The sequence below is a fragment of the Bufo bufo genome, chromosome 9 (assembly GCF_905171765.1).
Source record: "Bufo bufo chromosome 9, aBufBuf1.1, whole genome shotgun sequence".
Taxonomy (NCBI): domain Eukaryota; kingdom Metazoa; phylum Chordata; class Amphibia; order Anura; family Bufonidae; genus Bufo; species Bufo bufo.
Genome location: NC_053397.1, coordinates 60,239,519 through 60,256,411, shown reverse-complemented (window position 1 = coordinate 60,256,411; position 16,893 = coordinate 60,239,519). Strand labels below are relative to the sequence as shown.

Sequence of the window (16,893 nt, the reverse complement as noted above, 5' to 3'; positions counted from 1 at the left end):
CATATTCCTTTCTGCCCATCGAAATATTTTTCTTGATACCTTTGCCAAGGATGCACTTTCTGTACCCGTTTGTTCAGGTAGGGGACCATAGTGATGTTGTCCGATATAAAAATAAAATCCTCTCTTCCTTTTACTTCAATAAGAAGAGTTTTTAGGGCTTCCCACACTGCTGATAACTGCCTTAGATTTGAGGATGATAGGCTTAGATTTTGACACCACATCCCCTGTACTACAGACAGGTCTGAATGAGCCCCCCAACCGGATCTGCTGGCGTCTGTTATAGGGACTATTTGTCGCCATGACACTTTGTCGCATAGGTTTCTTTTCTCTAGCCACCAAAGAGTATTTTACCTGCTGAGGGACTCTCACATACTTTTCTAACGAGAATATGCTATTGTCTTAGTTCTTTAACATGAACGCTTGTAAGACCCGAGAGTGTGCTTGTGCTCATCTCACTGCAGGAATTGAAGATGACGTAAGGCCCAGCACCTTTATCACTACCAGAGTAGCCACGTTTCTCCTGCTCCGAAAAATAAAATTTCCTGGTTGGTTTTTGATAGCTTTTCTACTGGGAGAAAAAGTCTTCATAAGATGTCCAACAACATGCCAAGAAAAACCTTCCTCTTTTCGGGGCGAAGATCTGATTTTTCTAGATTTACAATCCAGCCTAGATTTTTCACATCCTGCTGTATGTTTAATTGATTCTCCAATTTTTCTTTTGACTGCGGCAAATGAGGAAATCGTCCAGATAAGGGATAACAAGTATCCCTTTATGATGTAGACTTGCTACTACCTCTGACATTATCTTTGAGAAGACTCTGGGGGCTGACGTTAGGCCAGAGGGAAGGACCTGGAATTTAAATTGTGACACATTTTTTCCCCAACTAAACTGCAAACCCTAGATATTCGTGATGACCGCTGCATATAGGGATATGATAATATGCATCGGTCAGATCCAAGGTTGCCATATAAGTATTTTCCAAGAAGATTTATTGTAGATTTTGTTTGCATTTTAAAATTATTTTTTTACTGGACCTGACGATTTAGGCCCTTTAAATTTATAATTGCTCTGTGAGAGCAATTTGGTTTTCTCACTAAGAAAATTGGGGAATAAAAGCCTCTTTTCTTCTCCAGGTGGAACAGGAACAATGGCTTTTTTTCTGAAGCAGAATCATCAGTTGGTTTTTGAGCACTGACTGATTTTTTTTTTTTTTTAGCTCCTTGGTAATGCAAAAAACATCTTGAGGAGGGGAGGAAAATTCTAATATTAGACCTGACAATATTACATCTAATACCCAGGGGGATCTGGAGATTTTTTGACTTCCTCCCACTGCACTTCCGGCTTCATTGATAGGTTTTTGAGAGGAATTTGCTGGGTTAAAGAAAACCTCTACCTGTCTGTCATCTTCCTGAAAAACCCTTTTTACTGGTCCTGCCTGCCACTTGTGGAGGAGCCGAAATGTAGTCTTTGACGGAAAACCTTTTTTCCCCCATTTGTGCCTTTAAGGATATCATCAAATACGGACCCGAATACTCTCTCCCTCACAATTTATTTTTAGAGGCTGAATCCCCTGACCATGACCTCAGACACACCACTCTTCTAGTGTCAATAAAGAGCTGCAGATCTGGCCGCCAATTTTACAGTATCTACAGAGGCATCCGCCAGAAAGTTTGCTGCCTGTTTAAACATGGGCAAGGAAGCAATAATATCTTCCCTTGGGGTTCCTGCCACTAAATGCTCCTCCATCTGGGTAATCCAAATGGCCATGGACCTGGTGGTATAAGTGGCCACTACACTTGGTCTTAACATGGCCATAGAAGCTTTCCAAGATCTTTTAAAAAGAGCTTCACTTTTTGTCCACAGGGGTCTTTTAGAAGACCTACATCCTCAAAAAAGGGAGAACAGATTTTAGTTGTTTTTGCTACTGGAGCATTAACTTTAGAACATTTATCCCAAAGGGTGATATCCTCCTCGGTAAACGGATACTTTTAAAAATCCTGGAGACCCCAGGCTTTTTCTCTGGGTCAGTACATTCTTTATTAACAAGTCTGATAATATTAGAACGCAGGGGGAAAAAACCTCTCTTCCTTCCCTCCACCTCCCCCCCAAGCCTCTAAACATAAGGTCCTGTATGAATTTTGGTTGTTTAGAGTCTTCCAGATTTAAAGTCGCCCTTATGGATTTTAAGAGAGAATCTGTCTCTTCAATGGAGCAAAGGGGACGACCGGACTTGTCTTCAGAGGAATCAGAGTCGGACCCGGAAATTAAACTCCCCTTCATCAAAATCTTCCTCCTGCAGATCTATTTCATAAGGGGCGGACATTTCTGACATGGAGGTCGAACGTTTGAGACGTGGATCCCGTTTTACAGTCCACAGCGCTGCTCACTTCCTCTTTGATAATGTTTGTGATTATCCAGAAGGAAAGGAGATTCTTCGATACAATTTTTTCCAAACATTTCACACATGGTGTTAATGACCAGAAGGCAGTCCGTTTTTTGCAAATAAAAAATTTGATACGCTGAGAAGTTTCAGCTGATTTTTGATGTAGGGGAATATATTAAAATACATACTCAGAAGGAAGCAGCCTTTAGCCATAAAATACGTATATCCCCTCACCCGTGGTGAAACAAATTTCCCTGCCACCTCCAAGTGAAACAAAGCTGTAAAAAAAAAAATCATATTTAACCCCCCCAAGGAAGGAGAGCTTACTGGGCTGAGGGCTTTGGTCGGGTCTGCAGACCTCCGGATGCTGTCTGAGTCACCTGGAGTAGACATCTTCCAGGTGCTTCTTTCTCCCAGCAGAGACGCTGGGAATGGTTTCTTCGCTCTCTTTTTAAAGCGTTGTTGCCTAGGGGAAGTATGTCAGCTACAGCGGCTCCTGAGATCGAGCCCACTAAGATCTTGTCTGCGACCATGTGAACCGCCCGTCCTATCGCGATAATAATGCGCACTGACGCTGCCTTCACTAGAGGACTTATGCCAAAGAAGCAGGAAGGGCCGCACCACGAGCCCCGTGGCCCTGTTCTCCGCCCAGCACACTAGGAAGTGCTCCTTGGAATCTTCAGCTGGGCTTCCAAGAAAACTCCTGCCGGTGCGTGCCCTTTACAGGAGGATCTACACATCCCAGAGGGACAGGAAACTGGAGCAGGTAAGGGGAGGGGGCTATTTAAAGATCTCCATGTTATTTCCTGTCCCTAGGGGAGGCAGGGTAACCTGTGAATCGATGCCGCTGTGGAGGTGTTTGGAAAATAAAGTTACCGTAAATGGGGGAAGATTACTTGACTATACTGTATGTGCAGATAACCCAGAAAGAGCTAAAAGCCAAAATCTATCCATAATGGTAAGGCACAAGGCCCTGATGGGTACCCAGCAGGAGTTTTATAAGGGCATGGGGGAGGAAATAGTGCCCACATTGACAACTTTGTTTAATTCCATCATAAAGGGAGAGAGAAAACTGCCCTCGGGAAAGGTAGCGTACATCAAAGTACTCCCGAAACAAGGAAAAAGATCCAACTCATCCTGCATCATATAGACCAATATCGCTTATAAATCAAGATCTAGAGCTACTGTCCAAAAGCCTGGCAAACAGATTAGCCCTTTATTTGCCTAACCTTATCGGAGGCCATCAGATGGGCTTTGTAAAGGGACGTTCTGCAGTAACTAAGAGTTCTGACAGCACTAGATAGGCATAGGAGGGTAGATAAGAAATACAACCCGGCACTCCTGGCGATAGATGTCGAAAAGGCGTTTGATAATGTCAGCTGGAATTGGCTGGGAGTGTCACGGAACCATGAACCAGACGTACAACAAGAGATAAGTGAAAATAGAAGGCTTTATTGAAAATAAAGCTGTAAAGCAAAAGTCCAAACGGATGGTGAAACCGAGCAGAGTCTTTGCGAAGCCAGAGGTCAGGAACCAGAAGGGTAGTCAGACGAAGCCAGGATCAGGAACCAGCAGGGTAGTCAGACGAAGCCAGGATCAGGAACCAGCAGGGTAGTCAGACGAAGCCAGGATCAGGAACCAGCAGGGTAGTCAGACGAAGCCAGGATCAGGAACCAGAAGCAGCAGCAGTCTTAGAAGCATGTGAACACAAGAGGACCAAGCAAGGAACTGAAGCCACAGACCTCCTATATATATGAGCTAGGCATCCAGCTCCTCCCAGGGGAAGGAGGAGCCGCAGGGTGGAAGGCTACAAGAAACCCAGGACCCAAGATGGCCGCCAGCACATGTCAAACGAAGGAGAGCAGCAAGCAGGTAAGACCATGACAGTACCTCCCCCTCAAGGGCCCCTCCTCCGCGGAGCACAAAACGGTTTCTGAGGGAAGCGTGCGTGGAAGGCTCGGAGCAAGGCAGGAGCATGGACATCTGCGGAGGGAACCCAGGAACGCTCCTCTGGACCATAACCACGCCAATGGACCAAAAACTGCAACCGACCGCGGACCAGGCGTGAGTCCAGGATATTGCTCACCTCATATTCCTCACGATTGCCCACTTGGACCGGACGAGGCCGAGGAACCGAGGAAGTGAAACGATTACACACCAGTGGCTTCAACAGGGAGACATGAAACACGTTGGAGATCCGCATGCCAGGAGGAAGCGCAAGGGCATAGGCTACCGGGTTTACCCTGCGAAGCACTCGGAAGGGACCAACAAAGCGAGGCGCCAGCTTGGGAGTGGGCACTCGAAGGTTGAGGTTGCGGGTGGACAACCATACACGGTCTCCGACCTGGTAGGAAGGAGCAGGCGCTCGTCTGCGATCAGCCTGGAATCTCTGGCGCTGCGCAGAGACCTCAAGGGACTTCTGGATCTGTACCCAAGAAGCACGTAGGACGGAAAGGTGATCCTCCACAGCCGGAATATCCTGGGGAGAGAATACCTCCGGTAACACGGCAGGTTGGAACCCATAATTGGCCATGAAGGGAGACGTCCCAGTGGAAGAGTTCACCGCCGTGTTCCTGGCAAACTCAACCCAAGGCAGGAGGTCAACCCAATTGTCTTGGTGATCGGAGACATAGCAACGAAGGAATTGCTCCAAGGCCTGATTGGATCGTTCTGCGGCCCCATTGGACTGAGGGTGGTAGGCCGAGGAGAAGGAGAGATGAATCCCCAACTGGGAGCAAAAGGCGCGCCAGAACCTGGACACAAACTGACTCCCCCGATCCGACACAATCTCCTTAGGCAAACCGTGCAACCGGAAGACCTCCCTGGCAAAAATCGTGGCCAACTCTTGTGCAGAGGGTAACTTCTTGAGAGGAACACAGTGGCACATTTTGGAAAACCGATCCACAATCATGAGAATGACCGTATGGCCTCGGGATGCAGGGAGGTCCACAATGAAATCCATCCCCAGGTGTGACCATGGGCGCTCCCCGGTGGCTATGGGTTGCAGAAGGCCCAACGGAAGGTGCCGAGGGGACTTACTCTGGGCACAAACGGAGCATGCCGCTACATATGCGGCGATGTCGGAACGTAGGGAAGGCCACCAGAACAGACGTGAAACAGCCCAGGACAGCTGATTCTTTCCAGGATGCCCCGCGGTCTTGGAGTTATGGTAGGTTCGCAACAACCGAGTGCGCAACTCCTCAGGCACAAAACATCTGCCGTTGGGTCTCCCAGAGGGAGCACCAGATTGAGCCGCCAAAATCTGCTCACCCAGGGGAGAGGTCAGGCTGGTGCGAATGGCGGCCAGGATCTGATTCGGAGGTATGACCGAAGTCGGAATCGACTCCTCCCTGGACAGCTCGGAGTACTGCCGTGATAAGGCATCCGCCCTGATGTTCTTGGAACCGGGTAGGTAGGAGACCACGTAATTAAAACGTGACAAGAACAGAGCCCATCTGGCCTGACGTGGTGTCAATCTCTTGGCCTCAGAAAGGTAGGTCAGATTCTTGTGGTCCGTCAGGATGAGAACCGGAACCACCGAACCCTCGAGCAAGTGCCTCCATTCTTTAAGGGCCTGCACGATGGCCAATAACTCCCTGTCACCAATCTGATAGTTGCACTCCGCGGAAGACAGTTTCCGGGAGTAAAACCCACAAGGAAGCAGAGGACCCTCTGGTGTTCTACGCTGAGACAGAAGGGCGCCTACTCCCGTCTCAGACGCGTCCACCTCGAGGACAAAGGGCAACCCAGGGTTGGGATGCGACAGAATCGGAGCCGACACAAAGGCGGACTTTAGGGCCTCAAAAGCTCGGATGGCCTCGAGCGGCCAGACCTGGGAATTACTGCCCTTCCTGGTCAGATCCGTGAGAGGCTTGGCCAGCATGGAAAAGTCCCTGATGAACTTCCGATAATAATTGGCGAAGCCCAAAAAGCGCTGCAGGGAACGAAGACCACTGGGCTGGGGCCACTGTAAGACAGCCGAAACCTTCTCAGGATCCATGGAGAACCCCTCAGCGGAAATGATGTAACCTAAGAAGGTTACCTGGGATCGGTGAAATTCGCATTTCTCAAGCTTACCGAACAGCTTGTTCTCTCGTAACCGTTGCAACACTCGTCTGACATCCAGAATGTGGGCCTCCATGGATTCAGAATATACCAAGATGTCATCCAAATAGACTACCACACACTGCTGCAACAGGTCACGGAAAACATCGTTGATGAATTCCTGAAAGACTGCGGGCGCATTGCACAACCCAAAGGGCATAACCAAGGATTCGTAATGACCGGTCCTGGTGTTAAACGCGGTCTTCCACTCATCGCCCGCCTTGATCCTTACCAGGTTATATGCCGCCCTCAGGTCGAGTTTGGTAAAGACCGTGGCCCCTTTAAGGCGATCGAACAGCTCGGAAATCAAGGGTATCGGGTAAGCGTTCTTGATCGTGATGCGATTGAGACCCCTGTAATCGATGCAAGGCCTCAACTCACCGCCCTTCTTTTTCACAAAGAAAAATCCAGCCCCTGCCGGGGACGAAGATTTGCGAATGTGTCCGCGTGAAAGCGCCTCCCTCACGTACTCCTCCATGGCCTCATTCTCCGCTACCGACAGTGGATAGACTTTGCCACGAGGAGGAACGGCACCAGATTGTAACTCTATGGCACAATCGTATGGGCGGTGCGGAGGTAGGGCAACCGCGCGCACCTTATCGAATACATCCCGGTACTCCTCGTATTCAGGAGGCAACAGAGAGTCCGAGGAAGTACACAGCAACTTGACAGACCCATGGATGCAACTAGCCCCACACTGCGGTGACCACGAGAGGATCTCGACCGATCTCCAATCGAAAGTCGGATTATGCTTCTGGAGCCAGGGGTACCCCAAGACCACCGAGTAGTGTGGAGACGAAATAACCTGGAGGCAGACCGACTCTCTGTGAACGGCACCAATGGCTATCCCCACTGGAAGGGTCTCATGAGTCACGTGTGGCGGCAGAAGGGGTCTGCCGTCTATCGCCTCAAGAGCCAGTGGGGAACCTCGAGCCTGCAGAGGAATGGAATTGGCGGCAGCGAACACACTATCAATGAACAAACCACCAGCACCAGAGTCCACCAACGCCTGGGTCGTCACCGAGCCCCCGACCCAGGAGAGGACAACAGTGATCAGTGGTTTGTCAACACGGGAAACCGGGGACGAGGAGACTCCACCCAAGATCTGCCCCCGACAGGATCTCAGGGTACGAGCGTTTCCCGGACGGTTCGGACATGCCAACCGAAAATGCCCACCGAGACCACAGTACATGCATCGGCCCTCGCGTCTCCGGAGTGCCCTCTCCCCCTCGGACAGGCGAGCAAACCCCAGCTGCATGGGTTCACCCCCAGACAAGTCATCCCCAGGAGGCGTGGGAGGAGAGGGAGGCACGGGTGGGACAGCAAACGTAGGCACCAATCTGTTAGAAGGCCTCCGCAGGTTCTCCTTAAAGGAAGGTCTCTCCCTGAGTCTGGTGTCAATCAAAATCAGGAAAGAAATAAGAGACTCGAGCTCAACTGGTAGGTCCTTAGCTGCAACCTCATCCTTCAAGGCATCCGAGAGACCATGAGAGAAAGCAGCGACCAGAGCCTCATTATTCCAGCCCACCTCTGCTGCCAGGGTACGAAACTCAATGGCGTATTCAGCTACGGATCGTGAACCCTGTCTGATGGACATAAGGAGCTTCGCAGCAGAGGCAGCACGAGCCGGCACATCGAATACCTTCCGAAGAGAAGCAACAAAACCGGAAAACTCGGCAACCACCGGATTGTTGTTCTCCCATAAAGGGCTGGCCCAGGCCAAGGCCTTGTCCGAGAGCAGCGAGATCAAGAAGCCCACCTTTGATCTCTCAGTAGGAAAGGCATGTGGCAGCAACTCGAAATAAATGCCCACCTGGTTAAGGAAACCTCGGCACTGAGTTGGCTCTCCCCCAAAGCGCCGTGGAAGAGGGGCAGAACCGGTCATACCCCGAAACACCGCAGGCGCAACAACAGGTGTCGGGGTAGACTCTGGCGCAACAACCGGAGCGGCAGTAGGAGCGAGCCCAGGAGCGACAACCGACCCATCGGCAACGGGAGCGAAATGAGCCGTGCGTTCAAGCAGGGTTTGCAACGCCACAGCGAACCGACCCAACAGGTGATCCTGCTGATCAAGTCTGGCAACCAGCGTGGGTAGCGAGGATGGCCCTGTACCGTCAGAATTCATGGCTTGGTCCTAATGTCACGGAACCATGAACCAGACGTACAACAAGAGATAAGTGAAAATAGAAGGCTTTATTGAAAATAAAGCTGTAAAGCAAAAGTCCAAACGGATGGTGAAACCGAGCAGAGTCTTTGCGAAGCCAGAGGTCAGGAACCAGAAGGGTAGTCAGACGAAGCCAGGATCAGGAACCAGCAGGGTAGTCAGACGAAGCCAGGATCAGGAACCAGCAGGGTAGTCAGACGAAGCCAGGATCAGGAACCAGCAGGGTAGTCAGACGAAGCCAGGATCAGGAACCAGAAGCAGCAGCAGTCTTAGAAGCATGTGAACACAAGAGGACCAAGCAAGGAACTGAAGCCACAGACCTCCTATATATATGAGCTAGGCATCCAGCTCCTCCCAGGGGAAGGAGGAGCCGCAGGGTGGAAGGCTACAAGAAACCCAGGACCCAAGATGGCCGCCAGCACATGTCAAACGAAGGAGAGCAGCAAGCAGGTAAGACCATGACAGGGAGCAGTCAATGAAAATGGAAATAGTGGGATCTTTCCGAACCTATCTGGCAGTTTTATATGAAAACCCAAAGCAAGAGTCAACTTACCAGGTTTCCTTTCAAACACAATAGAACTGAAAAAGGGAACGAAACAGGGGTGCCCTTTATTCCCTTTTGTTTAATATAACCCTCGAACCTTTAGCCCAACTGATGCTACAAACTAATAAATATAGAGATAGGGGTGGGCAGGAAAGAAATTAAAACGCACATGTTTTGCCGATAATCTTATATTTTTGAAGAATCCAGATCTCCGCTTAAAACTGGTATTAGACACTGATCCACTATGGCTCAGTAAATGGTTATAAAATCAATGTTAGGAAAAGCAGTTTGCTTTTACTACAAGGAAACAGGCCAGTGGCGTAACTACCGGGTAAGCAGGGTAAGCGGCTGCTTTGTGGCCCGGGCTGGCAAGGCAGCATGTCAGTCAAGTTTAAATGTTTTTATTTATATGCAAATTACCTTCCTAACGTGCTCAAGGGGCTGTAACTCCAGCCGTTTGTGCCCAGCCGCGCCCATTATCGCCAATTACAGCTCCGCCCCGCAGTTAATTATTCACTGCTGTCCTAGTCTTTTTTTCCCTAAGTGCGCTGTAGTCTCGCACAGGTGCTGATGTTACTCTCGTCCGGGCCTGTGCGGTATCCTGGCAGCAGCCTCAAGTAGTGTAATCGCACATGCGCCAGCTTTCTGGCGCATGCGCAATTACATTACTTGAGGTTGCTGCCAGGACACTGCGCGGACCTGGATGTGAGGATCATCGGCGCATGCACGAGACTACAGCGCACTTAAGAAAAAAAAAAATAGGAGGACAGCAGTGATTCATTAACAGTGGGATGGCACTGGGCTTGGCAATAATAGGCACGGCTGGGCACAAACGGCCGGAGGGTCAGCCCCTTGGGCACGTTAGGAAGGCAATTTGCATATAAATAACAATTTATCAAAAATGAAAAGGACCGATGGGGGAAAAAAAAAAAAAGTATATTTTTTATTAGATCATGGAGACTAATATGATTATATCAACAGCTCAATATCGAAAATTGGGCACGGGGGAGGGGAGGGGGCAGCAAATACAAAGACTTGCTGTGCTCCCAGTCACCTCTAGCTACGCCCCTGAAACAGGCTACAACCTCCCTTGCATTACCGGGTAGAAGTAGCCCACATTACATATTTAGGGATTAAAATAGGATGGACCCCCTCGAAATTGTACAAACTGAAAAGCCTCTTAATTCAGAAAATAGAGCATGAATTGGAAAAAGTGGATGAATTTACTATTGTTGTGTGGAAGGGCTCACCTTATAAAGATGGTCAGTTTTTTCAGACTACTATATCCAATGCAGACGATCCAGTTATTAAGACACGTAGATTATTTTAAGGATACAATCCGCGTTCACCTTTTTATGGAAAAAGAAAAGGCCCTGAATAGCCAATCAAAAACTTTGCATGGTAAAATTGAAAGGGGGTCGCCAATTATCCAATATTACGAACTATAATATAACGGCCCTATTTAGACATATCAGGGACTGGATATGGAGCACATCCCATTTCTCAGCTGAACCCCTAGAAAAGGAGATGGTCTATCCATGGGAACTGCCTACAATTTTACACACTAGGATCAGGGCTCATGCACACGAACATATTTTCTTTCAGTGTCCAGTTTTTTTTTTGTTTTTTTTTTGTATACCGTATGCAGAACTATTCATTTCAATGGGTCAGGAAAAAAATAAAAATTTTGAACGTGTCCCATTATTGTACGCATTACGGACAAGGATAGTATTGTTCTATTAGGGGCCAGCTGTTCCGCAAAATACGGAATACACACGGATGTCATCCGTAGGCTGATTGTCATGCATATTTTTCTGGACATTTTTAACAGCCCTTGCAGTTCAGTGGAAAACTGGAGGAACCAGATGACCATGAAATTGAAGACGTGCACCATGCAAGGCACATGGGTCATCTCTCCCCGACACAGCGCAGACACAAAGTTCTTCCTGTTATCTGTAACCATGATGCCAATCTCCAGTTGGTGAGGAGACCGCTAGTGTTCAATTTCTTTATTGATGATACAAAGCAATTCCTCCACAATGTGGCTCCCTTCACCAAGGCTGAACAGATGCAGAACCACATGACAACGCCTAGCTTTTCATAGGCGATATGCTGGAAGACCACTGTAAACTGTGCCTAGAGGGGAGGGTGAGAAAAAGGTGGAGGATGAGGAGGACACTGGTGCAGATATGTCAGCATTAGGTCTCTTGCACACAACCATATGTCCTCCGAGACATATGGTCCGTGAGCAGGCCATATGTCCAGAAGCAGCATTGATCATGCGCATGGGAGCACACAGCATCATAGATTACAATGATGCTGTGCACATCGGGCCACCCGCAGGGCTATTGTCCCGCACTCATATGATCTTATGAGTGTGGGACAATAGTCCCGCGGGCGGCCCGACGTTCACAGCATCAGGCCTCATGCACACAACAGTATTTTTTCACGGTCCGCAAAACGGGGTTCCGTTGTTCCGTGATCCGTGTCCGTTTTTTTATTCCGTGTGTCCTCCGTGATTTTTGGAGGATCACCAGACATGAAAAGTGAAAAAAAAAAATCTAAGTCAAGTTTGCCTTGAAAAATGATAGGAAAAAAACGGACACGGATCACGGACGACAATCTTGTGTGCCTCCTTTTTTCACTGACCCATTGACTTGAATGGGTCCGCGAACCGTTGTATGAGAAAAAAAAAAAAAAAGGTCATATTTTTTTCACGGACTGGAAACACGGATCACGGACGTGGATGACAAACGGTGCATTTTCTGAGTTTTCAACTGACCCATTGAAAGTCAAGAAAACGGAACAACGGACACGGAACCCAACAACGGTCGTGTGCATGAGGCCTCATTGTAATCTATGATGCTTTGTACTCCCGTGCGCATGATCAATGCCCCTCCGGGACATATGGCCCGCTCACATGATTGATAATGCTCTGTGCCTCTCTGATCTGTTTACTACAAAAATCTGCGAGAAAGTGGTCACTGATTTTGTAGTAAAAAAAGGGTCACAGAGAAGCACAGAGCATTATCAATCATGTTAATGCTCTCTGTCTGCTGTCCGGAACGGGGCTTGGCACTCTTTTATGCAGTGGATTCCACGCACGGGATCTGCTCATGTGAAAGAGCCCCAACACTAAGTGAGTGGCATGGTTTTCCCACACCACTTTATGGTGATGCTCCATATGCTGATACAGGGCAGTCGTGCAAACATTAGTACTGTGGCCGCGGCTCACTTTCTTCCCACATATCCTGCACACCGCCACGCTAAAATCCCCCAGTGACTTGGTCAAAAATTCCTGGCCTGCCTGCCATTGCTTTATGAACCAGTACACGGCTAGTGTGTTCCTCACAGGTAGTCTCCCAAGTAGCAGACGGTGTACTCCTCCCACGTTTGGCTGCAGATCTCCCATTGCTTTCACCCTGCTGGCTCATGGGCACGCTTCCACCCTCATCCCCCGATTATGCCCCCTCTTCACCCGGCTCCCATGTGCAATCAGTCACATAATCTACATCTGTTTGGTCGACACTTGTGTCTACCTCACCTGTCTCTTTCACACATACCTGCCATCTTGCAACACGTGCTCCCACCTGATTGTCATCATCGGTAGCTACACACCGCAGCAGACCTCTTTTCCAAGTCTGTCCTGGCCTGTAACTGCTGACTGTCCTCACAAAGCTCATCCTTGCTGAACAGCCAGGGGCTATCACTACTTGTCTAGCAGAAGGAGCAACAAAAGCAAGAGGCAGGTTCAGGACAGGTGATTGCACAGAGGCAGTTCCTGGGCCATGGCCACCTAAGCATGGTGTCAGAGGAACCCACTGATCCCTGGCTGTGTGTATCTTCTCATTTGAGATGATGTTGAAGAGTGAGCGAGTCAACGATTTCAGTACTGGTGGATTGTTGGTCAATACATGACTGTGGGATGACAGCTGCAGCTCTCGCCCGTTGCTGAGGCTACGATCACCCCTTCTGCAGCTACAGCAAAAATGTTGCTACTGTTTGCTCCTTTGGAGGGCCCAGGCAACTGTCTGCTGTTGTCCATAGTGAACAAAAATATAAAATAAAAAACAAAACACAATTTGTTACCATCAAGCTTGAGGAAATTTGGATTCATGGCAAATCGAATTTTATCTAAACTTCAGATTGAAATTCCACATGGGATGCTTCGATTCGCTCAACACTAATGAGCATGTCACACTGCTTAGGCAGAAGATCTGTCACCTTTCCAGATCTTGGAGTCTGTATCTGAACTGCATAATGTGCTAGTGGCAGAGGGATCAGTGCATCATCAGTACTTTTATTGCTCACACACACACACACACACACACACACACGGTGAGAAGAAAAAGGAGAGGCAGCAGATAACCAGTTAAAAAATAAAAATAAAATGGTCCCCTCCATAGAAGTATACTGTCACTACCAGAGCTTTGGGACGTTCTCACAGCTCTGTTTCTCCACCCCTGTGATGATGTCACTACTAGAGCTGGGAGGAGTTCTCACTGCTCTGTTTACTTTTGGTTTCCTTCCTCCCAGCTGTTCCTCATGCGTTTGATTTCCCTCTCTTTATATCACCCCTCCTCCTATTGTAGGGCGTGGATTATAGTTCTCATTTCAGTTGTAGCTCTTGCTTTAGTATCTTCACTTGTAGCTATCAGTTCACTGGACCTGTGTTCTGCTGCAGCAAGCACTCCGGATATTGCCAGCTGTCCTTGGATCCGTCTTCTCTGCGGCTGCAACACCTTCAGCTAAGTGTACAGACATTGTTGTGTACCTGATTATTTTCTGACTGGATCTGAGGTGGCCACGGTTCCCTCCATATACTGAGTAGGGCACCGGTGGCCGTGCCCCTTCCACTATTGTAGGGGTTACAGTGGTCATCAGTCTTAGGCACGTGGGCATGCCTCGTTCCGCCATTTGGATCCGGGCATGTGCTTTAGCAGAATAGGGAAAGCTTTGAGGGTCTGACAGGGGTCACCCTTTATCCTCCCTAGTTTGGGTCCGGTCAGTAGCTCTTTTACTGTGTATACTATTGTTGCTCACATACAGCCGTGACATATACCCACCGACCATGTGCACCCGCATTATAGATGCGGACCTATTCACTTGAATGGGTCCGCAATCAGGAGATGCAGAACAGAAGCATGGATCAGAAGACCACTGAAGCAGTAAACTGTTCTTTAGTGTCGTTTCTGTCCGTGCCTCCGCACCGCACATAGAACATGTTCTATTTTTGTTTACGGTACCGGAAGGATCACGGACCCATTCAACTTGATCCGTCCCAGCCGTCGCACGGATATTGCCCGTGCATTGGGGACTGTAAATTGCGGTCCCCAATTCACGGAACGGTTGCACGCAAGAGGCATTATTTGATGTAGACAATATCCTCTTATGGCTAGGATTAGCGAGAACATTAATCCAGGAAAGTTTTAAAGGGGAATGTTTGAACTCGTTTTTATGTTTAACATTCTTTTAGAATTTTTTTCCATGTTGCAATTTATATAAAAAATCCTAATGTAGAGTTTTCACACTGCCTGTAAGGCCCAAAATATGTAAAGATTTCCTGCTCTCTACAGGAAATGTTTCAACAGTGATCTCATATCACAGACAGGATTATATTCAGGGCTGGTGCAAGGATTTTTGTCACCCTAGGCAAAAGCTAGTTTTGCCGCCCATTGACCACGCCCTTTGACCCGCCCACAAACCCCCATCAGACCTCAGATCAGCCCAAAGACCCCCACTCAGCCCACATTCAGACCTCAGATAAGCCCAAAGACCCCCCCACTCAGCCTCCAATGCCCCCCATCAAAACTGAAATCATTGCGGCAGGCAGAACTAACTACATACTACAATACCTACCTAGAATGCTGCGGCTCCTCTTCCTCGAGCTCCAGTCTTCCCTCTGACGCTGCACTGTCAGGGAGCTGGGAAAGTGTAAGTTTAAAGGGGCGGGGCTGGCTGCGCAGGCGTGCGTGTTGGGTCCAGACCAGGATCACCCAATCAGACATGTCACCTGGTGCGGCCCGCACCTGCCTTGCAACGCAACTGCTGGTAGCAGTCTCCTACTGTGACTTCTATTGCAGCCAGACTCCAGATCGGCGGCGCCCCCAGCAAGAGTGCGCTCTACCCGGTGGCCTACTCTGCTTATGGGTGGTGCCGGCCCTGATTATATTGCCAGATATCACCATCGGAATTAAACAGATCGTTTTTTTTCTTTTGCACATCAGGATGCATCCATTCCATTAGAATGCGGTTGACTGAAACTAAAAAGGGGGGAGGGGGGTGGAAACTTTTCAGTGCTGGGTAAATTTTTTCCTTTTTTATGACCGGACACAAACCCACAGCTTGCAGCGGTTGTGTCCGGTCACAAAACAGAATGCTGCTGGAATGAAAGACAAACTGAATGAACCTCTTCCCATTAAGAATGCAAGAAGACTAAACAGAAACTTTTTTTCCCCCGGTATTGAGATCCTCTTCCAAATCTCAATACCGGAAAACAACAACGCAAGTGTGTAAGTAGCTTAAAGTGATGATAGCTCATCTTCTCCGTCCATGTGCACAGGTCACTGAACATACTGTACCTCGAAAAATGTCCTATAGAAGTCAGGGAGGTCCCCCTCCTGTCCCGTGTGGCTGCTCTCAAAGAACATTGGGGAAAGATTAATCAAAACTGGCTTAATTACGCTTAGCAACCAATCAGATTCCACCTTTCATCTCTCAGAGCTCCATTGGAAAATTAAAAAGTGGAATCTGATTGGTTCTATGGGCAAGTAAGGCAGATTTCCTTTACACCGGTTCTGATAAATCGCCATTAAGTCTTGACATGTTTTGAGGCATAGTCACTAATGTGAAAACTGCATAGTTCAAGAATATTTTGTTTAGTTGGAAATGTAATAAAAGTTTAAAAATACATTTCTACAAAAAAAACGTAATGTAAACAATAGATCATTTTCCAATGACACGTTCCCTTTAAGAGAGTACAATAGACATCAAATCAAATGCAAATTCCTGTCATTTGGATAAAATCTACTGAATTATTTACCTGTGAAAGCCACGGGAGCAGTTTGTGGGTCCGCTGCAGTCACCTTAATGGAAACATAATCAATGTCCATCTCCCTTTGTGCACAATTAGACGTGTGACAGATATCTCCAGAAACGTCCTCAAAATGCAAATATGTTTGTGTGTATGTGCGAGTCAGCTCCTCAGACAGCTGTGCTTCAGGCAGGACACTTCGTCAGCCCTGTACATCAGGCTGCCTCCAACATGGCAGTATTTGTGTTACTTGTATCCCCTTGGCATACTATCAGCTGATCGCTGTTTTTATAGGAAGTTTAAATAGTTCTTTCCACTCAACTGAATGAGCGGGAGGGGCCCTGACCAGCTGACTGAAACCGAAAGTAAAAGCCCAGGCTCTCCTCACTTGTAAACACAGGCCTGCAGTGGTAATGCTGCGTCTGGCTCTTCAGGGCAAATAGATGTCGGGGATCACAGTGACCGCTTTATGTCACTATGATCCTGTAGTAAGATCAAGCAGAGGCACACAGCCTTAAGGCTACTTTCACACTCGCGTTTTGGGCGGATCCGTCATGGATCTGCACAAACGGATCCGTTACAATAATACAACTGCATGCATCCGTCATGAACAGACCCGTTTGTATTATCTTTAACATAGCCAGATTGTTTCAAAGAAAACAGA

The 16,893-nt window shown here is 48.3% G+C and overlaps 1 protein-coding gene across 2 annotated transcripts in view; it reads right to left on the bottom strand.

Moving 5' to 3' along the window:
* The window catches only part of LOC120979409, a 664,000-nt gene extending 647,488 nt beyond the window's left edge, over window positions 1–16,512 (bottom strand). For both annotated transcript variants that reach the window (XM_040408152.1, XM_040408153.1), the window contains exon 1: window positions 16,239–16,512. In XM_040408152.1, the coding sequence (XP_040264086.1) occupies window positions 16,239–16,308 (70 nt within the window). In that variant the 5' untranslated portion in view covers window positions 16,309–16,512. The remainder of the gene's footprint in view (window positions 1–16,238) is intronic.
* Between the last annotated feature and the right edge of the window lie 381 nt (window positions 16,513–16,893).